Source organism: Staurois parvus, unplaced genomic scaffold (assembly GCF_062004578.1).
Source record: "Staurois parvus isolate SC_StPar_1 unplaced genomic scaffold, SC_StPar_1.0 ptg000173l, whole genome shotgun sequence".
In the NCBI taxonomy this organism is placed as follows: Eukaryota; Metazoa; Chordata; class Amphibia; order Anura; family Ranidae; genus Staurois; species Staurois parvus.
The window spans coordinates 2,434,195-2,458,382 of record NW_028317969.1 but is presented as its reverse complement, the minus strand read 5'-3'; the positions used below and the strand labels follow the sequence as shown (position 1 = coordinate 2,458,382).

General features: G+C 43.0%; 1 protein-coding gene across 2 annotated transcripts in view; it reads left to right on the top strand.

Annotated features, from left to right (window-relative positions):
* The window catches only part of GDPD4 (glycerophosphodiester phosphodiesterase domain containing 4), a 171,613-nt gene that overhangs the window by 116,839 nt on the left and 30,586 nt on the right, over positions 1–24,188 (top strand). For both annotated transcript variants that reach the window (XM_089676756.1, XM_089676755.1), the window contains exons 10-12: positions 4,616–4,766; positions 8,335–8,559; positions 13,161–13,318. In XM_089676756.1, the coding sequence (XP_089532882.1) occupies positions 4,616–4,766; positions 8,335–8,559; positions 13,161–13,318 (534 nt within the window). The remainder of the gene's footprint in view (positions 1–4,615; positions 4,767–8,334; positions 8,560–13,160; positions 13,319–24,188) is intronic.

Genomic DNA, 24,188 nt, shown 5'->3' with positions numbered 1-24,188 from the left:
GCTGAGCAGCCTATCATTTTCTGCACTTCTTTATTATTTTGAACATGCCCCTTTCAATTAGTGATTCAATTACACAGAATCGGCAGCATGCATGTCATGACCGTTGGGTCTGTTGGATTTCTATTACTCTACTACACCTGCTAGTAAATTATTTGCCATGTAGAAATATCATTTCTACCAAAAACAGTGATTGATCACATTAGTGATGTCTGACTGCTATTATTACATACACTTACACGTGGGATTCCAACTACTTTTCCATCCATGGTGACCTTTTTTGAGTGGCAGATATATACATATACATGATGCAGAGTGTGTTCCCTTTAGTGCCTTTGACCACCAGCCCTTCTATTTATTATACATTATTTAATATAACCATATACAAAAACAAACCCAATATCCTGGTTGAGTCCATAACTAATCATTTTTTATTTGGTTTGCTATTGTGCTGGGGTTAGGTGCTCCTGGATCATCAAATTAATATTAAGGACCTCGAGGCTCCTGGTTGGAGAATCAACAATCTAAGGTTCAGATCATCAAACAAATTTTAATACTATACAAATATATAGTAAATACAAAATGCAGATTTTAAATGATTATTTTATTCATTAAGGGAAAAAGGCTATCCAAATCTGCCTGGCCCTATGTGAAAAAGAAATTGTCCCCCCCCCCCCCACACACACCTTGCTAAATCATACCACAAGTTTTGGAAAGCTGAGTTAAATTTTACTTGCCACATGCAGGCCTGATTACTTCCAGATTTGTTGACTCAAGAAATCACTCAAATAGAAGCTGTCTAACAAAGTGAAGCATGTTAAAAAATCTCAAAAAGCAACATGCCGCAATCTAAAGAAATTCAAGAACAGATGAGAAACAAAGTAATTGACATGTATCAGTCTGGAAAGGGTTGCAAAGTATTTTCGAAGGCTTTGGAACTCCAACAAACCATGGTGAGAGCCATTATCCACAAATGGAGAAGCTTGGAATAGTAGTGACCCTTGCCAGGAGTGGCCAGCCTACCAAATTTAATCCAAGAGCACAACGACGACTCATCCAGGAGGTCATAAAAGAACCCAGAAGAACATGTAAAGAACTGCAGGCCTCACTTGCCTCAGTTAAGGTCATTGTTCATGATTCAACAATAAGATAGAGACTGGGCAAAAATGGCAGCCATGGGAGAGTTCCAAGGCGAAAGCCACTGCTGACCAAAAAAGAACACAAAGGCTTCTCTCACATTTTCCAAACATCTTGATTATCTCCAAGGCTTTTGGGTAAATATTCTATGGATTAATGAGACAAAAATGTAAAGTTTTGGAAGGTATGCATCCGGTTACATCTAAAAACCAACACAGCATTTCATAGAAAGAACATCATCCCAGCAGTCAAACATGGTGGTGGTAGTGTGATAGTCTGGGGCTGCTTTGCAGCTTCAGGACCTGAACGACTTGCCATAAATGATGGAACCATGAATCCTGGGCTCAGAAAATCCTGAAGGAGAATGGCCGGCCATCAGTTCATGACCTCAAGTGCACTTGAGTTATGCAGCACAACAATGATCCGAAACACACCAGAAAGTCCTTCTCTGAAAGCCTCAAAGAAAAGAAAATTGAGGTTTTGGAAAGACCTAGTCAAAGTCCGGACTTGTAAGGGAACCGGAACCCAGACCGCACTGAGTTTTTCCGTTATACCACAGCTTCCCCTGTCCGAACACCATCCACAGACCACACCCTTGAAATCCCTCAGGAAAAAGACAGCACCCAGATCTTCTTAAAACAGGAAGCCAACTCAGTTTATTTTAACACAAAACACAGGATATATACAGAGGGCGGGGAAACACAACCAAGAACAGGAAATACATCATCACCCCTCCCCATCCCACCAAGACACAGAACAATGGGACGAAGCACATGGCAAAGGACATTGACCAACCCCCACCCCAATACACAAACAGTACATCCCATAATAGTTTGCTGGACAGGAAGACACAACACAATGGGGGGTAGCACATGGCAAACAGGCAATGGACAACCATGTGACCGAGAACAAAGGAACACACACTATACACAAGACTCAGACATTCACATACACACCCTGTACCCGTAAACAGGCACAGGGTGGGTTAAACATAATGATTTGGGGAGATGATACAGAGGTCCCCCCACCCCCCAAAGTCACTCCTGTCACAGGACTTATATCTAATTGAGATGCTGTGGCATGACCTTAAACAGGCCATTCATGCTCGAAAACCCTCCAATGTGGCTGAATTAAAACAATTCTGCAAAGAGTGGGCCAAAATTCCTCCACAGCGATGTGAAAGACTCATTGCCAGTTATTGCAAATGTTTGATTGCAGGTGTTGCCACCATGGGTGGCACAACCAGTGATTAGGTTTAGGAGGCATTTACTTTTTCACATAAGGCCAGGCAGGTTTAGACAGCTTTTTTCCCCTAATAAATGAAATCATTGTTTTAAAAAATGCATTTTGTATTTACTCGGGTTATCTTTGTGTAATATTAAAATTTGTTTGATGATCTGAATCACTTAAGTGAGACAAATATGCAAAAAAAAAAATCTGGAAGGGGGAAAAAAACTTTTTTACAGCACTGTATGTGACATGAGGACAAATCTAAACAATCCATTACATCTGTGTTAAATCAGGCTGACCCTTGCATTAAATACTCTAGCTGATCTGAGATCTAAAGGATCTTGTATTAATAGAGGTATAGACTCCAGAGAGAGATATCATATTACCCCGGTACAAATCATTAGTAACACCTCATCTGGAATATGAAGTTCAGTTTTGGGCACCAATTCACAAAAAGAACATTGGGGAACTGGAGAAAGTACAGAGAAGGGCAACCAAACTGATAAGAGGCATGGAGGAGATCAGCTATGAGGAAAGATTAGAGGAACTGAATTTATTCTCTCTTGAGAAGAGGAGATTAAGGGGGGATATGATCACCATGTATAATACATAAGGGGGGATATGATCTCCATGTATAATACATAAGGGGGGATATGATCTCCATGTATAATACATAAGGGGGATATGATCTCCATGTATAATACATAAGGGAGGATATGATCAACATGTATAATACATAAGGGGGAATATGATCTCCATGTATAATACATAAGGGAGGATATGATCAACATGTATAATACATAAGGGGGGATATGATCTCCATGTATAATACATAAGGGGGATATGATCTCCATGTATAATACATAAGGGGGGATATGATCTCCATGTATAATACATAAGGGGGATATGATCACCATGTATAATACATAAGGGGGGATATGATCACCATGTATAATACATAAGAGGGGATATGATCACCATGTATAATACATAAGGGGGGGATATGATCACCATGTATAATACATAAGGGGGGGATATGATCGCCATGTATAATACATAAGGGGGGATATGATCTCCATGTATAATACATAAGGGGGGATATGATCTCCATGTATAATACATAAGGGGGGATATGATCAACATGTATAAATACATCAGTGGTTCATATAGTGAACTCGGTGTAGAGTTATTCACCCTGAGGTCATCACAGAGGACAAGGGGGCACTCTTTACGTCTGGAGGAAAAGAAATTTAGAAATAAGGAAAGGTTTCTTCACAGTAAGAGCTGTGAAAATGTGGAAAAGACTCCCTCAAGAGCTGGTTCTGGCCAGCTCAGATTGTTTTAAAAAAGTCCTGGATTCTCTTTTGGATACACAAAATTTAACTGGATACTAACATTTATAGGTAAAGTTGATCCAGGGAATATCCAATTGCCTCTCGAGGGATCAGAAAGGAATTTTTTTCCCCTGCAGAAGCAAATTGGATCATGCTTTGCTGGGTTTTTTGCCTTCAACTGTGGCTATAGGATTATACTTTTTCTTTTTTTTTTTTTTTATGGTTGAACTGGATGAACTCTTTTCTTTTCTCAGCCAGACTAACTATGTGAAGGAGATTTTACAATTAGAAAGTATAGTGGATGGTCATCTTAAAGGATACGTTCACCTTTGGAAGATGTTACATGTTCTACCCGTTTTTAGGGTGGAACATGTAATGTGTTCCCATAGCCGCAGCCACGCTAACCCCCCCCCCCCGATAGTACAGGGAGAAGTTTCCCCGTACTATCTAAGATTTTAAAACAGCGCGGCCGTGCAGGACTCCACCCACACGGCAGTGTCACTCATTCAAAGAGTTCTGTGAATGAGTGCCTACAAGTCCCGACAGCCGTAGCGGCTGTTGGTTTGTAGGTTTCAATGAACTACCACAGCGCTGTGGAGTGGGCGGTCGCACTTAATGCTTGTTGAGGTTTTCCGGAGGTTCCTGCACTGCACTAGGCTGTGGTCAGGTCTGGTGAACAATGGTAAAAGGGAAGGCGAAATGGAAATGGAACCAATGTGTGGTAAGCGGAGGCACCTTTAAATAAAAGAGGTGCTTCTGAGTAGATTCTTCAAGAAAATTGATATTTATTGAGAAGAGGTTAAAACACACCATCAACGTGTTTTGTGGCTAATCAAAAAATGTTGCCAAACCTTTACAATATATATGGCTGATAAAAAGATTCAGTAAATGGACACATGGCCTTCTTACGCTTTCAGCTATGACGGGGTCCCGTTCCTCATGCATGATGGCACTTTGAAGAGAACAACAAACGTCCAAGAGCTTTATCCCAACTTGACTAACGCCAACGCCGCCATGTTGCCCTGGGACCTGCTGGAGACTCTCAATGCCGGGAAATGGTTCACAAAGGTACTGTGACTCCTGACTTGTGCTACATTGGGACATTCTTCTTCTTCTTATTATTATTATTATTATTATTATACATGTCTTCAGTGTGTGTACAGACATGCCAGATCACTATTTTTGCTGCATGAAAGTCTGTAAACTTTGAGTTATTAAAACAGTCAACACAAAGCGGCCATAAGGCGATGGCCCCATTCACACCTGAGCGTATTGGAAACACACGCAGAAACACAGGTTTCTGAAATGTGCCAAAAATGTGCATTTGGGTGGCATTCATTCTGAATGACACCCCAAACACCTGTAAAAAGCACAAAAATGCACTGTTCAAAAATGCCAAAATCAGCTCCTAAAAAAAGGTACAGGGGCTACCTTTGGCGCGTTTTTTTCACATAGGACAGCCCATTTAAGTGAAAGGGCTTCAGTACATGTCATGCAAAAAAAGTGACGCTCCCACGTAGCTAGGTGTGAATGCAATCTGATAGATCCAATGATTATTTATTTTGATGGGTAAAAAGTTCCTGTCATCAGGTTGAAGGTCTCCTTTTAAACCCTAAGGCTCCATTCACACTTGTGAATCACACTCCAAAATTGTGTGATTTCCATTGCGACTTTACAAGGGTAGAGGGCTATGGCAGATGATAAGAATGTTCCCATATTACAAACAACCAGTGGAATTGGTATCATTTGTATGAAAATAAAAATATGTAAAATACGTGTGTACAAGGTGTCAATGGATTAAAGTGTTTGTTCACCAATGCCAGAAGTCTGCCAAGCAAAATAGGGGAGTTGGAAGCTTTGGTGCATGAAGAGAACTATGATTTAATTGGTATTGCTGAATCTTGGCTTCATTCTTCGCATGACTGGGCCATTAATATTCCTGGCTAGGTTCTTTTTCAGAGAGACAGTAAATAGGAAAGGTGGTGGTGTCTGTCTCTATGTGAGAAGTGATCTCAGAGCGAGTGTGAAAGAGGACCTAGTTGATGGAGAGTGTGATGAGGCTGAAGAGCTATGGGTGGAACTGCACATGGGGGTGCCTACTACAAAGGAAATCATTGGAGTTTGTTATAGGCCTCCCAGTGTTAATGAGGAAGTGTAGACTCCTTGCACTTCCCAGCTCCTTGCACAGATGGAAAGGTCTGCAAGGGCTGGGACAGTGATAATAATGGGGGATTTTAACTACCCGGAAATTGACTCTGGAAGGACTTTAGTCTTTTTTCAGCCAGACTAACTATGTAACATTACAACTCTGATGCAACTTTGGATGGGTGCAACTTGCATGCGACTTTGGCTGTTGACTTTGGCATTGGTTGTTGACCAACTGTCGCATTAAAAACATTAAGACCAGTCTTTCATGCAACTTTTGAGAGTTTACATTGCAGTCTATGGCACTCAAGTCACATGAATGTGGCATCTAAGTAGTGCAGGAATCTTTTTAAAGTTACTTTGACTTTAAGTTGCAAAAATTTCAACGGTTCCCATTGAAATGCATAGACTAAGACTTCTCATAACAAATCACACAAGTGTGAATGAAGCCTAAATCTGAGCTCCATCCTCCCCTTCGGTCTTGCACAGTTGTACCGGCTCCTCTCCTGGACTGAAATTAGTTACTCTGATTTATCTGCACACTGTGAGCTTCACACAATGTCCATTAGAACCTGCAGCAAGTCAGATAGAGCCCACCTCATTTCCTGGCTGAAGAACATCCAGCATCATTTAGCCCGTTCCTCTCCAGCCTGACTGTCCCTGGCCGGGATTTCAGTTCTTTCAATCATGGAAGCTCAGCATCACATGTGGGTGTAAAATGAAAACAGAAACCTTTCCTTGGCATGTTGATGAAAGGGGAAAGGAAGAACCATGGAAGATATCAAATAGGCAGATAAAACTTCAGCTTTAAAATGTATGTCCAGTCATAACTTTTTTTTTTGTTTTGGGAGTGATGAAGAATTAGTCACTTCCTGACCAGCGACAAACCATATGGTGCTGGACTTTCCGTGGTTGTACCATGGTGATGCTGTAGACATCACCCTGGTACAGGGGCGGACTGACAACTCATGGGGCCCCTGGGCAATAGGGGATCATGGGACCCCTGTGTCCTTGCCCAAACTCAAAAAAGCCTATGAAAAAAGTACCAGGGGCATCTCATGAGGCCCCCTACTGACCCGGGCCCTCGGGCAGTGCCCAAGTTTCCAAATGGTCAGTCCGCCCCTGCCCTGGTACCATTTTTTAGAGATGACGGCCGGCTCTCTAGTACAAGCAATCAGAATGGCTACTAGCTGCCTACAGAAAAGTTAATGCGTAGCACCAATACAGCCAACAATTATACAGCCTTTTCGCTAATGTACAGCAAAGGAAAATTACCAGTAGGGATAGGAGGAGCGCCTGTGGCGAAAATTTCCACTAATTGCACAACTAAGCAAAATTAGCATAAAAAAAAAACAGACGTGATTTGTTAGTAAACAAAGCCCACACAATGGCGTACACTGTGATAAAAGCATCACACAGGGGCGGACTGACAACTCATAGGGCCCCCGGGCAATAGGGGATCATGGGGCCCCTGTGTCCTTGGCCAAACTCAAAAAAGCCTATGAAAAAGGTACCAGGGGCATCGGCCCCCTACTGACCCCGGGCCCTCGGGCAATGCCAGAGTTTCCAAATGGTCAGTCCACCCCTGGCATCACATAATTAAATACATGTGGCACAGAATATATTCACTGCACTTTTCTTTGTTTTTGTTCCTTATATTTTGTATTTTCTTGTTTTGATTTTTCACAGTAAAAAATAAACAAATAAACAAATGGAACATAAAATTTAATGAGACAATACATAAGAATATATTTGTGTGTTTTTTTGGGGTTTTTTTTTTTCATGAATTCATTGTTTTATGTAAAACAAAAAAAATTTAAAAAAATGCACAAAAAAGAAACAAAAAAAAAACTTGTAGCGTAGCAGTCAACGGTAAGATCAGTAAATGGATTCAAACATGCGTAGGCCAAACATAGATCTATATTCAGACAAAAAAAGTTAATAAGAATAAAATTAAATTTAAAAAAATTATATATTCAATGCATATATGAACAGAGCAGACTTGATGGACCACTTGGTCTTTTTTCTGCCATCGTTCTTCTATGTTTCTGTTTTAAAAGTCCCTGGGGTCCTCTGTCCCTTTACAGTTTTTTTTTTTTCATCCTTTCCTTTCTTATTGTGAAAAAATCCTCAAAGACAAAATAAAAGACACCCCTGCCCACCTTTGGCTTTTTAAAGCCAATTGAACCCTTAAAAACCTCCTTAATGTTGCCTTCCTATTGACTGTGTTTTTCCAGAATGGCAACATTTGGGCCAAAACAATGATAACTTCACCAAAATTTGACAAAGAAAAGCAGTCAATTGTCTGAATCAGGTAACTGTGTTACCCTGTTTGGCCTTTGGTTAACACAAAGCAAAATGGCTGTGAGGCCCAGTTGTGGTTTCTCGTACTTATTGTAGCTCTGGATGTTAGTAGCAGCTCTTGGATTGTAAGTTTTTGTTTAAGGTATAGTGATCTTTTAATTCATTGAATGATTTCTGTGTTCTCCAGAATCCACCGTTTTCCTCCATGGGTTCTCTGTCTGCAGAAGATCAGCAGATTGCCAGGAACCAGTCCATTCCTAAGCTGAGTGACTACCTGAAGCTTGCAGAACGTGCTAATAAGACGGTGCTCTTTGACCTGTACCGCCCTCCGAAAGATCACCCCTACAGAGATTCCTGGATTAATCGGACCCTGGATGTTATTCTCAATGAAACCACCATTGATCCCAAGCTGGTAGGAAATGTCATAAGAAGAAAGCAGAATTCCACTTTGAATATCATGATATTTCTCATGATATACTGTACACATGTGCATGTGTGTATATGAATTCATGTGTATGTGCATGTATTTATATATGATATATGTGTTTCTCAACCTTTTTTTTTTATTCGTTGCACTCTTCAAAAGTATGCAAAATATCAAGACACCCCTGTCTAAAATGGGGGGCGATCAGAAGCCCCCTTTCACATCAGGGTTCCCCATTCACATCAAAGCCCTTGGTCTATCCTCTTTTCCACATCAAAAGTCCCAACGGGCCCTTCTACACCATGGAAACTCATGATAATGTGCAAAAATATGCAGTGTGGCACCCCATTCAAGCCCATGAGGCACCCCAGGGTGTTGTGGCACCCTGATTGAGAAATTCTGCACTACATAACTGTGGACCATCACACCTATATGAGTTTGTTGAAGATCCCAATCCAAAACCATGGGCATTAATATGGAGGTGACTTCCTTTGTGGTCTACACTCTTATGGGAAGATGTTCCACAAAATGTTGGACTGTGTCTGTGGGAGTTTGTGCCCATTCAGCCAAAAGAACATTTGTGAGGTCAGGTTGTGATGTTGGATGAGAAAACCTGGGTCACGATCAACATTCCAATTCATCTCTCAGTTCAGTAGGGTTGAGGTCAGGGCTCTGTGCAGGACACTCAAGTTCCTTCAAAGGAAACTCATTAAACCATGTCTTTATGCAGCTGGATTTGTACACAGGGGTACAGAAAAGGGCCTTCACCAAACTGTTACCACAAGGTTGGAAGTGTATAACTGTCTAAGATGTCCATGTATGATGTGACATTAACAGTTCAATTCAATGGAAACATCTGAACTCAGTAATTTGGAGGGTTCCCCATACTGGCCATGCAGTGTAGACAGGTCATGATGGCTAGTTGTAAGATGACTTCTGAAAATTAATTCTTGTATTACATACTGTGTCTTGAAAAAGTATTCACACCCCTTGAAATTTTCCACATTTTGTCATGTTACAACTAAAAACGTAAATGTATTTTATTGGGATTTGATGTGATAGACCAACACAAAGCGGCACATAATTGTGAAGTGGAAGTGGAAATGATAAATGGTTTTCAAATTTTTTTACAAATAAATATGTGAAAAGTTCAAAGTGCATTTGTATTCAGCCCCCAGAGTCAATACTTTGTAGATCCACCTTTCGCTACAATTCCAGCTGTAAGTCTTTTTGGGGATGTCTCTACCAGCTTTGCACATCTAGAGAGGAACATTTCTGCCCATTCTTCTTTGCAAAATAGCTCAAGCTCTGTCAGATTGGATGGAGAGCGTCTGTGAACAGCAGTTTTCAAGTCTTGCAGCAGATTCTCAATTGGATTTAGGTCTGGACTGTGACTGGGCCATTCTAACACATGAATTTGCTTTGATCTAAACCATTCCATTGTAGCTCTGACTGTATGTTTAGGGTTGTTGTCCTGCTGGAAGGTGAACCTCCTCCCCAGTCTCAAGTCTTTTGCAGACTCTAACAGGCTTTCTTCTAAGATTGCCCTGTATTTGGCTTCATCCATCTTCCCATCAACTCTAACCAGCTTCTCGGTGGGGATGGTGTGTTCAGGGTGATGTGCAGTGTTAGTTTTCTGCCACACAAAGCGCTTTGCTTTTAAGGCAAAAAGTTACATTTTGGTCTCATCTGACCAGAGCACCTTCTTCCACATGTTCGCTGTGTCCCCCACATGGCTTCTCACAAACTGCAAACGGGACTTCTTTTTGCCACTCATCCACAAAGGCCAGATTTGTGGAGTGCACGACTAATAGTTGTCCTGTGTACAGATTCCTCCACCTGAGCTGAGGATTTCTGCAGCTCCTCCAGAGTTCCCATGGGCCTCTTGGCTGCTTCTCTGATTAATGTTCTCCTTGCCCAGCCTGTCAGTTTAGGTGGACGGCCATGTCTTGTTAGGTTTGCTGTTGTGCCATACGCTTTCCATTTTCGGATGATGGATTGAACAGTGCTTCATGAGATGTTCAAAGTTTGGGATATTTTTTATAACCTACCCCTGCTTTAAACGTCTTCACAACTTTATCCCTGACCTGTCTGGTGTGTTCCTTGGCCTTCATGATGCTGTTTGTTCACTAATGTTCTCTAACATACCTCTGAGGGCTTCACAGAACAGCTGTATTTTTACTGAGATTAAATTACACACAGGTGGACTCTATTTACTAATTAGGTAACTTCTGAAGTCAATTGGTTCCACTAGATTTTAGTTAGGGGTATCAGAGTAAAAGAAGCTAAATACAAATGTACGCCACACTTACATTTATCATTTTCCTTCCTCTTCACAATTATGTGCCACTTTGTGTTGGTCTATCACATAAAATCCCAATAAATTACATTTATGTTTTTGGTTGTAACATCACAAAATATGGAAAATTTCAAGGGGTATGAATACTTTTTCAAGGCACTGTATATATATATATATATACATACACTATACACACACACAAACGAAGGGATGAGGCACAGTTATCTTAGCTTGTAATATTTCACATGGAATCACTATGTGGACCTTATCAGAATGCAGAGTGTTGGAAAGAGAAATATTACAATGCATTAAAGTATTGGAGAAAAGGAAATCTACTTAGTACCCCTATTAAAGTACTTACACCAGCATACTAATGTCCTATAGATTTAAATGAGACGTTGCTCCCACAGTACGGGTATGTCCCATTTAAGTCGATACCAGTGGGCTGCTAACTGTTTCCTGCGGGCTATATTTGCTTGCCTGTATCCAGGCTTGGGGCACCATTCTTCCCACTGACACCAATGATTGGGCACCATTCTTCCCACTGACACCAATGATGGAGCACCATTCCTCTCACTGACACCAATGATTGGGCACCATTCCTCCTACTGACACCAAATGGGGCATCATTCCTCCCACTGACACCAATGATAGGGCACCATTCCTCCCATTGACACCAATGATAGGGCACCATTCATCCCACAGGCACCAATAATGGGGCACTATTGCTCCCACAGGCACCAATGATGGAGCACCATTCCTCCCACTGACACCAATGACTGGGCACCATTCTTCCCACTGACACCAATGATGGGGCACCAATGATGAGACACCATTCCTCCCACAGACACCAGTGATGGGGCACCATTCTTCCCACTGACACCAAAATTGGGCACCATTCCTCCCACTGACACCAACGATGGAACATCATTCCTCCGTTAAATGAAGACTCCTGGTCTATAGGATGTTAGGATCACCATACGCATTACCCAGCTTTAGATGTAATAAAACAATGTAATATGAGCACCAATCAAATCTATCAAATTAATTTGTATCCAGTCAGGCAGACCCTTGCACTATATAGTGTGGTGGGCATGCGTGCGCAGACACAGGCAGCCCACCACAAAATGTTTACCAACTGAACTGAAGCAAGCTTTGGGAAAGGCAAGAACGGACATGTGTGTTGGGTGGGGAAGGGGGGAGACACCTCAATATGTTGAGGGGGCTAGGAAGGGGACTGGCGGGGCTATTAAAAAAAAACATGAGCTTGTATTTTGTTCACATTATTCCCTGCACAGTGGCTGGAGTATCCAGTGAGACTCAGAGAGGGACTGCCTGTACTTCTATATGTGTAATAAAACAGAGAACACCAATGAAAGACACAAGGGGGGAGGCATAATCAGAAATCTAGATATCTTCATGTTTCAGGTACTGGGGGAGCATGGAGAACATGTGGCAGCCAAGGGCACATCGGAAAAAAAATCAAAATTGTTTCCTCATCTTCAAGCATGGAGGAGATGGATACAGCCAAAAGGCATATTATCTGATCTACAGCTAGGATCAACGTATTTCAAGCAGAACTCCAGACTTGAGTTCAGTCTTGCACTGGTTTACAGGCTTCTCTACTGAACCAAGTCAGATGGAGCCTGACTCATTTCCTGGCTGGAGGACGTCCAGCATCACCTAGATCTTTCCTCCCTAGCCTTACTGTCCCTGGCCTGCCCTTTCATTCACTAAATTTAAATGTCATTAACATGTTGCTGAGTGTAAAAAGGAGGAACCAGGGAAGTTAAAAAAAAAAGTTAAACTGCAGCTTTCAATTGAGGAATAAATAATAAATGATTAGCACTTCCGCCTGGCAGTACTAGGGTCGTTGGTTCGAATCCCAACCACGGCACCACCTGCCTGGAGTTTGCATGTTCTCCCTGTGCCTGCGTGGGTTTCCTCCAGTTTCCTCCCACACTCCAAAGACATGCTGGTAGGTGAATTGGCCCCTGTCTAAATTGGCCCTAGTAGGTGTATTTATGAATGTGAGTTAGGGACCTTAGATTGTACGCCCCTTGAGGGTTAGGGACTGATGCGAATGTACAATATATATATATGTAAAGTGCTGCGTAGATTGACGGCGCTATATAAGTACCTGAAATAAATAATAAATAATAAAAGGCTTCTGAGCTGATCCAGTCACAAAGGTGCTATTTCCTTTAGTTAACAGGGGCCATTCATTTTGCTGTGGAAAAATCACCCGAGCTTGGACACAGCTATCCCATTCCTTGTCTGTCTTCTACAGGTCTTGTGGCTGGTGAGTGACATGCGGTCCTTTGTGCAGACGGTTGCTCCAGGGTTTCAGCAGACGCAAGGTTTTAAATCCTCCGTGGAAGAACTGGTCAGCAATCACATAGTTAAGCTCAACCTGCCTTACAGCCAAATGTCCCAGCATGATATCAGGTACTTCATCAAAGGACATTCCACCTGTCCAATGCCAACAGGAATTCATTTACGGGATGTTTCCATCATTTATATTATTTATTATATTATTGTTTATGATAATATATCACATTATACAATATTATGATTTTCCATATTTAATTTGGTTATATGGTTGCTTTATTATTTATGATATTATATTTTATTAATTATATAATTTATCATTATTTATTTATATTCAATATTATTTTATCATTTATGACACTATTATATTATCTTATATTTTATAATATGTATTACATTTATGGATATTTATTTCACTTATGGATTTTTAAGACCCATCGGTTTTTGTTGACAGGGCAGCAATGGTATAGAATTCAGGAACTCATATTAACCAATCAGATGTCAGTTTTTATGAGATCGTCAGAATAATGAATGATGGCTGCTGTGTGGTGGCTATAGGTCACTGTAATAAAGGGTACCAGGGTGCTGCGCTACTAAGTGACTGATATGTGGAAAAATGAATGACATAAACTAGATAAAAATATATCATCAATCAGGTGTAAACATAACATAAATTTGTAAGGTGGTGCAAAAAATACCAAGTGACAGTGCCAGCCGCAGGAAATCGGCTATGAACTACTAGTGACACAAGTTAATAAAAACAATAACTACAAAGAGTGACTTAATCCCAAAATAGATGATCAAAAATACTTCATAAGTGATAATGCCAGCCGCAAACAAACCGGCTATGAAGTGCTAGTGACACAAGTGAATAAATCAACGGCTAATATATACAAAAAGTGACTCAGTCCCAGAATAATCAATCAAAAATAATGGATAAGTGACTCACTCCAAAAACATCAAAAAGTGACTCAGTCCCAAAAAATAAAAAAACGAAAAAAAAAAATATATATATATGTGTAAAAGGAAAATAACAGTCCCAAAAAATCAGAAAAGAATGCAGAAAATAAATGCAGTGAATCTACAGTGCATGCCGTGACAGATCCAGTACTGAAAACATATATGGACAAAACTTCCACCGGCTAGCATGCGCGCTCCCCTTCAAAATTCGACCCACAAAGAGTCACAAAGCATAGAAAGCCTCAAACGATGATTTCCAAGAGAAAGATCCTCGATACAATCAGAGAGCCGAAGATCATCTCCAACGGTGCCGACAAACACTCACAATGCCTCACATGGAAAATGCAAGCAAGAAGACTCCCAGAGTGTAATATGTTACAAACTTTATTTAAAATAACATCTAAAATAGGTCAGCAGACCAAAAAAGGAGGAATAGTGTCAGTGGGAGGAATAGTGTTTCATTGCTGGTTTCAGTTAGAGCAGCGGTTCTCAACCTGGGGGTCGCGACCCCTTTGGGGGTTGAACGACCATTTCCCAGGGGTCGCCTAAGACCATCGGAAAACACATATTTCCGATGGTCTTAGGAACCGAGACACGGCTGCTCTGTCTCGCGATCTGTGGGCGGGATGATATGCTGCCCCTGTAACCTGGCCACACCTCCGGGATCACTCACCAGCTCCGCCTCCTCGCCGCTGATTGGCCACCGGAACTGTAGCTCAGGAGAGGCACACAGGCGGCCAATCACCGGCGAGGAGGTGGAGCTTGGAGAGGAGGAGCCGAGCGGCAGAGCGCGCAGATCGAAGAAGATCGAGGGAGCTGCAGGACCGAGTGAAGAGGAGAGAGGCCAGAGAAGGAAGACAGCTGACAGGTAAGTGCAAATTTTGCTTCTGCAGGCTGTAGATGGGAGAGGGAGAGAGCGAGCCCAGGCTGGAGCAGGGGTCAGCAAGGTAAGTATCATTGGTGTCAGTGGGAGGAATAGTGCCCCATCATTTGTGTCACTAATACCAACGATGGGGCACTATTCCTCCCCCCACTGACACCAACGATGGGGCACTATTCCTCCCCCCACTGACACCAATGATAGGCACTATTCCTCCCCCAACTGACACCAACGATGGGGCACTATTCCTCCCCCCACTGACACCAATGATAGGCACTATTCCTCCCCCCACTGACACCAACGATGGGGCACTATTCCTCACACTGACACCAACGATGGGGCACTATTCCTCCCACTGACACCAACGATGGGGTACTATTCCTCCCCCCACTGACACCAACGATGGGGCACTATTCCTCCCCCCACTGACACCAACGATGGGGCACTATTCCTCCCCCCACTGACACCAACGATGGGGCACTATTCCTCCCACTGACACCAACGATGGGGCACTATTCCTCCCACTGACACCAACGATGGGGTACTATTCCTCCCCCCACTGACACCAACGATGGGGCACTATTCCTCCCCCCACTGACACCAACGATGGGGCACTATTCCTCCCCCCACTGACACCAACGATGGGGCACTATTCCTCCCCCCACTGACACCAACGATGGGGCACTATTCCTCCCCCCACTGACACCAACGATGGGGCACTATTCCTCTCCCCACTGACATCAACGATGGGGCACTATTCCTCCCCCCACTGACACCAACGATGAGGCACTATTCCTCCCCCCACTGACACCAACGATGGGGCACTATTCCTCCCCCCACTGACACCAATGATAGGCACTATTCCTCCCCCCACTGACACCAACGATGCGGCACTATTCCTCCCACTGACACCAACGATGGGGCACTATTCCTCCCACTGGCACCAATGATAGGCACTATTCCTCCCCCCACTGACACCAATGATAGGCACTATTCCTCCCCCCACTGACACCAACGATAGGCACTATTCCTCCCCCCACTGACACCAACGATGGGGCACTATTCCTCCCCCCACTGACACCAACGATGGGGCACTATTCCTCCCCCCACTGACACCAACGATGGGGCACTATTCCTCCCCCCACTGACACCAATGATGGGGCACTATTCCTCCCCCCACTGACACCAACGATGGGGCACTATTCCTCCCCCCACTGACACCAACGATGGGGCACTATTCCTCCCCCCACTGACACCAACGATGGGGCACTATTCCTCCCACTGACACCAATGATGGGGCACTATTCCTCCCACTGACACCAATGATGGGGCACTATTCCTCCCACTGACACCAATGATGGGGCACTATTCCTCCCACTGACACCAATGATGGGGCACTATTCCTCCCACTGATACCAATGATGGGGCACTATTCCTCCCACTGACACCAATGATGGGGCACTATTCCTCCCACTGATACCAATGATGGGGCACTATTCCTCCCACTGACACCAATGATGGGGCACTATTCCTCCCACTGACACCAATGATGGGGCACTATTCCTCCCACTGACACCAATGATGGGGCACTATTCCTCCCACTGACACCAATGATGGGACACTATTCCTCTCACTGACACCAATGATGGGGCACTATTCCTCCCACTGACACCAATGATGGGACACTATTCCTCCCACTGACACCAATGATGGAGCACTATTCCCCCCACTGACACCAATGATGGGGCACTATTCCTCCCACTGACACCAATGATGGGGCACTATTCCTCCCACTGATACCAATGATGGGGCGCTAGTCCTCCCACTGATACCAATGATGGGGCACTATTCCTCCCACTGATACCAATGATGGGGCACTATTCCTCCCACTGACACCAATGGCGGGACACTATTCCTCCCACTGATACCAACGATGGGACACTATTCCTCCCACTGACATTAGTGATGGGGCACTATTCCTCCCACTGACACCAATGGCGGGACACTATTCCTCCCACTGATACCAACGATGGGACACTATTCCTCCCGCTGACACCAATGATGGGGCACTATTCCTCCCACTGCAAAATTACAGTTCTGAAGTAGCAACGAAAATAATTTTATGGTTGGGGGTCACCACAACATGAGGAACTGTATTAAGGGGTCGTGGCGTTAGAAAGGTTGAGAACCACTGAGTTAGAGGAATGGTGCCCCATCATTGGTATCAGTGGGAGGAATAGCGTCCCATCATTGGTACCAGTGGGAGGAATAGTGCCCCATCATTGGTACCAGTGGGAGGAATAGTGCCCCATCATTGGTGTCAGTGGGAGGAATAGTTCCTCATCATTGGTGTCAGTGGGAGGAATAGTGTCCCATCAATGGTGTCAGTGGGAGGAATAGTGCCCCATCATTGGTATCAGTGGGAGGAATAGTGTCCCATCAATGGTGTCAGTGGGAGGAATAGTGCCCAATTGTTGGTGTTAGCATGTGTTATACATTGAGATCATATCCCCCCTTATGTATTATACATGGAGATCATATCCCCCCTTATGTATTATACATGTTGATCATATCCCCCCCTTATGTATTATACATGGAGATCATATCCCCCTTATGTATTATAAATGTTGAGCATATCCCCCCTTATGTATTATGCATGAAGATCATATCCCCCTTATGTATTATAAATGTTGAGCATATCCCCCCTTATGTATTATACATGTTGATCATATCCCCCCCTTATGTATTATACATGAAGATCATATCCCCCCTTATGTATTATACATGGTGATCATATCCCCCTTATGTATTATACATGGAGGTCATATCCCCCCTTATGTATTATACATGGAGATCATATCCCCCTTATGTATTATACATGGAGATCATATCCCCCCTTATGTATTATACATGGATATCATATCTCCCCTTATGTATTATACATGGAGATCATATCCCCCCTTATGTATTATACATGGAGATCATATCCCCCCTTATGTATTATACGTGGAGATCATATCCCCCTTATGTATTATACATGGTGATCATATCCCCCCTTATGTATTATACACGGTGATCATATCCCCCCTTATGTATTATACACGGTGATCATATCCCCCCTTATGTATTATACATGGAGATCATATCCCCCTTATGTATTATACATGGAGATCATATTCCCCCTTATGTATTATACATGGAGATCATATCCCCCTTATGTATTATACATGGAGATCATATCCCCCCTTATGTATTATACATGGAGATCATATCCCCCCTTATGTATTATACATGGAGATCATATCCCCTCTTATGTATTATACATGGAGATCATATCCCCCCTTATGTATTATACATGGTGATCATACCCCCCTTATGTATTATACATGGAGATCATATCCCCCCCTTATGTATTATACATGGAGATCATATCCCCCCCTTATATATTATACATGGAGATCATATCCCCCCTAATGTATTATACATGTTGATCATATCCCCCTTATGTATTATACATGGAGATCATATCCCCCCCTTATGTATTATACATGGAGATCATATCCCCCCTTAATCTCCTCTCCTCAAGAGAGAATAACTTCAGTTCCTCTAATCTTTCCCCATAGCTGATCTCCTCCATGCCTCTTATCAGTTTGGTTGCCCTTCTCTGTACTTTCTCCAGTTCCCCAATGTTCTTTTTGTGAATTGGTGCCCAAAACTGAACTGCATATTCCAGATGAGGTCTTACAAATGATTTGTACCGGGGTAATATGATATCTCTCTCTCTGGAGTCTATACCTCTTTTAATACAAGAGAGGATTTTGCTCACTTTAGAACCCGCAGCTTGGCAGCTCCCAGATCCTTCTCCACCATTGATTCCCCCAGTTGTACCCCCCTAGTATGTATGATGCATGCATATTCTTAGCCCCCAAGTGCAGAACCTTACATTTATCAACATTAAACCTCATTGGCCCCATAGTTGCCCAATTACACAGAGCATTGAGGTCGGCTTGTAAGTTGGAGACATCCTGTAAGGACGTTATTCCACTGCACAGCTTGGTGTCATCTGCAAAGGCTGAAATGGGATTTATAATCCCAGACCCTATATTGTTTATAAATATATTAAAAAGTAAGGGTCCCAACACTGAACCTTGGGGTACACCACTGACACCCCTAGACCATTCAGAGTATAAATCATTAACCACTACTCTCTGAATATGATCATTTGGCCAGTTTTCTATCCATTTATATACAGATTTTTCCAAACCCGTAGACTTTACCTTACACATTAGCCGTGTGTGGGGAACTGTGTCAAACGCTTTTGCAAAATCCAAGTATACCACGTCCACTGCCACCCCTCTGTCCAAGTATACCACGTCTACCGCCACCCCTCTGTCCAAGTATACCATCTCCACAGCCACCCCTCTGTCCAAGTATACCACCGCCACCCCTCTGTCCAAGTATACCACGTCCACCACCACCCCTCTGTCCAAGTATACCACGTCCACCGTCACCCCTCTGTCCAAGTATTCCACGTCCACCACCACCCCTCTGTCCAAGTATACCACATCCACCGCCACCCCTCTGTCCAAGTATACCACATCCACCGCCACCCCTCTGTCCAAGTATACCACGTCCACCGCCACCCTTCTGTCCAAGTATACCACGTCCACCGCCACCCCTCTATCCAAGGTTTTGCTCACCTCCTCGTAAAAAGAAATCAGATTTGTTTGACAACTTCTGTCTTTCATGAATCCATGCTGTCTGTTGCTTAAAATATTTTTTTCCAGCAAGAACTCATCTATGTGGTCTTTTATTAAACTCTCCAGTATCTTCCCAACTATAGAAGTTATACTAACAGGTCTATAATTACTTGGTACAGATTTTGACCCCCTTTTATATATTGGCACCACATTGGACTTACGCCAATCCAGTGGTACTATGCCAGTCATTAAAGAGTCCCTAAAAATGAGAAACAATGGCTTTGAAATGAAAGAGCTCAATTCTTTAAGGACCCGTGGGTGTATGCCATCTGGTCCAGGTGCTTTATTCACCTTTATTCTGTCTAAATATTTTTGGATCATATCAATTGTTAGCCAATGTGGATCATGTGGGGCTGTGTCAATACCATGCCCATTATGGACAAGAGCTCCCCATGCTCCTTTGTATACACAGAGCTGAAGAAGGTATTTAATAAATTTGCCTTCTCTTTGTCCCCAATCACCCACTCTAGATTATTTTGTAAAGGGCCTACATGCTCAGACCGGATCTTTTTACTATTAATGTATTTGAAGAAATATTTGGGTTTGTCCTGCCATATTTTGCAGTCTGTCGTTCATTTTACATTTTTGAAAAATAATTTTAGGCCCAAAGATTACATAAACCCCCTAAACATTATACATTTTTTGAAAGCAGACACCCTACAGAATAAAATAGTGGTAGTTGCAATTTTTATGTCACACAACATTACAAATAAATAACAGCTGATCGTTGTGAACACCCCTGTCAGTCTTGAAGTTACTAAATCCAGGACCCTGCATTCACTATATCTGGTCTCCCCGGACCCTGCATTCACTATATCTGGTCTCCCAGGACCCTGCATTCACTATATCTGGTCTCCCAGGACCCCGCATTCACTATATCCCGTCTCCCTGGACCCTGCATTCACTATATCTGGTCTCCCTGGACCCTGCATTCACTATATCTGGTATCCCAGGACCCTGCATTCACTATATCTGGTCTTCCTGGACCCTGCATTCACTATATCTGGTCTCCCACAGTACACAGAACATGGAAATGCTATTATTTCAGCAAATATAAACTGCTAAATGCTTTTTCTCATCAGCATTATATAGCAGTCTTGTGACTTCTTCCAGTGTCCGGCAGAACACTGGTTAATCTTGTAGGAGGAGTTTTCATTCTCCCCTGATTGTCCTATGAGGCTGCATGACCCCTGACCCTTTGTCTGGACAGTGCTGATTGGCACTCTGCCGATCACATGCACATGCATATCTGGTCTCCCACACTACACAGAACATGTAAATACAATTATTTCAGTAAATATAATCTGCTAAATACCTTTTATCATCAGCATTATATAGCAGTCTTGTGACTTCTATCAGTGTCCAGCAGAACACTGGTTAATCTTGTAGGAGGAGTGTTCATTCTCCTCTGACTGTCCTATGAGGCTGCATAACCCCTGACCCTCTGTCTGGACAGTGCTAATCGGCCCTGTGCTTACACATGCACCCTCCCAAAAAAAACCAAAAAAAACTCTCTTGCAATACACAGTAAACTGAGCATGCGCAGAGTGACTCCTAGAGCTCCATACTATCAGCAGATGGATTGAGGACAGTAGAAGAAGGGGAGGATCAGAGAAGACAGAATCAAACATTCATAATGAGGAGGATTAACCCCTTAGGATCCACAGTGAGTAAAACAAGCATGCTTTACTGCATATAAAGACACTTTAAGTGGTTTATCTCATCCCTGTAAACTGATACATCTGGAAGAGAGTTTTATTCTTTTGAAAAACAATAGATTTACTGGCTGGATTACCAGATGAAAATTGAAAAAAAAAAACGAATGCAGCCTAATAATGCAGACTAATAAATGATTGCTTTCGGTTGTAATACTGCTTTACAGTGATAAAACATCTCTACTACTTTAATATAGGGCACATCTGCTTTTTTTTTTTTATTTCCAGGGATAACATTAAAGCCCAGAGGTATTATTTATAGGCAGGAATGGTTTTCACACTGAGATCCTCTTTCAGCTGTCTACAATAGAAGTCAGGGTCACAACCCACACACATCTCAATGGACCCTGTAGCTCATTGATCGCCCACATGCACCTGGCTCTGAAGACGTCCTTTTCCGTGTCCTATTCTCCGGCGCTGTCAGGACCGGCTACAGCAGATGCTGCCACAATAAATTATACATTATCTGGCGGCAGCAAATCCCTAAATCTGGAAGTAACTGATCATTACACGCTGCTGGAAGTTAGCTCTGTTTTTGTTACCTAGGTGTCGGGAATGCTTAGTGCTGTTGATTTAAAGAAAATATGTCGATAAAAAAAATAAAAAAAGTAACAAGCTTCGAGGCTTTCCTCTTCACCCCCGCTAGTCAGTGACTCCGTGACCGGGAAGAAGTGCGCAGCCTGCGGAGTGAGAACCCGACCTGCATACCGTTCTAGGTCTATGATGTATTTACTGACTGTAGGAGTTAGCCTCCCCAACTTTCTAAAATCGGAAGAAGGACGACATTTAGTACATAGCATGTACATACAGGACACGCCAAATCGACCCCCTGTTACAGCAATGGTCTCCAATCCCACCGCTGTCACCAGAGTGTGATGATTATGCTCTCAGAGTGACCCTATGCAGAGATTTTCCAGTTTGTGGGATAATAATCTAAGGGCCAGCAGACTGAGAGTGAGACTGAGACTGAGACTGAGACTCATCGGGGTCAGTAAACCTGTTAAACACACAGACAGTAGCTGACGCCATGTTTTTAATGGAAACACGCACCTATTACCACATCTGCTATAGAAATTCGGACCTTTTGCACACTGCAGATTGAAAAAGCTCAGTATAGCTTTTGTTCTTTTTTTTTTTTAGATCAGTAAAAAAAAAAAAAAGAACAGCCCTTTGTTTACAATATGTCTGTACACACAGGCGTGTAAACACTCACTGCGTATTCTTTAGTGAAAAAAATACGTATACGGCCCGCGGGCCGTAGTTTGCCCATTGCTGTGTTAACCCCTTCCTGCCCAGTGCCATTAGTACAGTGTCAGTTCTCTTTATTAGCACTGATCACTCTATTGGTGTCACTGGGGATGTCAGTGACACCAAGTCAGTTTCCCTCAGTGTCACAATGTCCGCCGCATTTGTAAACGCTATAACTTTCACGTAAACCAATTAATTTACACGTATTGCGATTTTTTTTTTAGCAAAGATGTAGCAGAATACATTTTGGCCGAAATTTATGACGAAATTAGATTTTTTAAAAATTTTTTTACTGCATATGTTTAATAGCAAAAAGTCAAAAGTATTGTTTTTTTTCTCAAAATTGTCAGAATTTTTGTGTTTATAGCGCAAAAAATAAACGCACAGGTGATCAAATACCACCAAAAGAAAGCTCTATTTGTGGGGAAAAAAGGACATAACTTTAATTTGGGTGCAGCGTTGCATGACCGCGCAATTGTCAGTTAAAGTAATGCAGTGCTTTATCACAAAAAATGGCCTGGTCAGGAAGGGAGGGGAAATCCTCTGGAGGGCAAGTGGTTAATAGATTTTGCATATGAGTGTACAAATACAAAAACAGACATCTGAAATTCCCTGCATTAAGGTAAAGAATGTTGCAGTGTTTGTATCCTCCCCTCATCTCCATTACTTCTTCCATACTTACCTCTGTACTATCCCGGTCCTGCGCTGTTTCTGTTTGCAGCAGCTCTCTCCTCTCTCTCTGCTCACAGAGGTGGCAGCGGAAGCCATTGGCTCCTGCTGCTGTCAATCAAATTCTGTGATGAGCAGGGGGCGAAGCCAAGCCATGTTCTTTGCATCAATAGATGTACACAGCCCGACTCAGGATTGAGCCTCCAACTGATCACTGTGATTGCCAATCAGAGGCTATCACAGCGATCATGTGACCCAAAATCAGGAGTCTCGGGTCCCGATTGTTAGAACGGGACCCGGTGCTCTCAGTGACACCCCAGTCTTTGCGCTGGGAGTGCCCTGTGCGGCGTGCTCCCAGTAAAAAGACAGGTATGCAGAAAGCCCAGTTCTGTGAGTCCGCATATTTGTGTTACATCGGCGTCAAGGGGTTAAGAAACTTAGCCTGAGAATCATTGCAGATACTAGACATCTGCTCATTGAGCATCAGCTCCACAGTCCCCCTCGTCCACTCTTGGTCGGCTGATCCGGTGTTCAGAACCCGGGCCCCACGTTGGGCGCCAAAATGTTTTGGACTCGGTCACTTACAGACCATAGCTGTTGTGATCTACCAGTGAGCCTAATTAATGTGAGAATACGTGCACGTGGAAGTAAGACACTGGCACTGTTGCAGTTTGCCAACTTCCTAAAATTCTGTTTTATTGAGGAACTAACAGTATCATTTATAGGGCTTATGATGCAGGCAAAGCATATACATT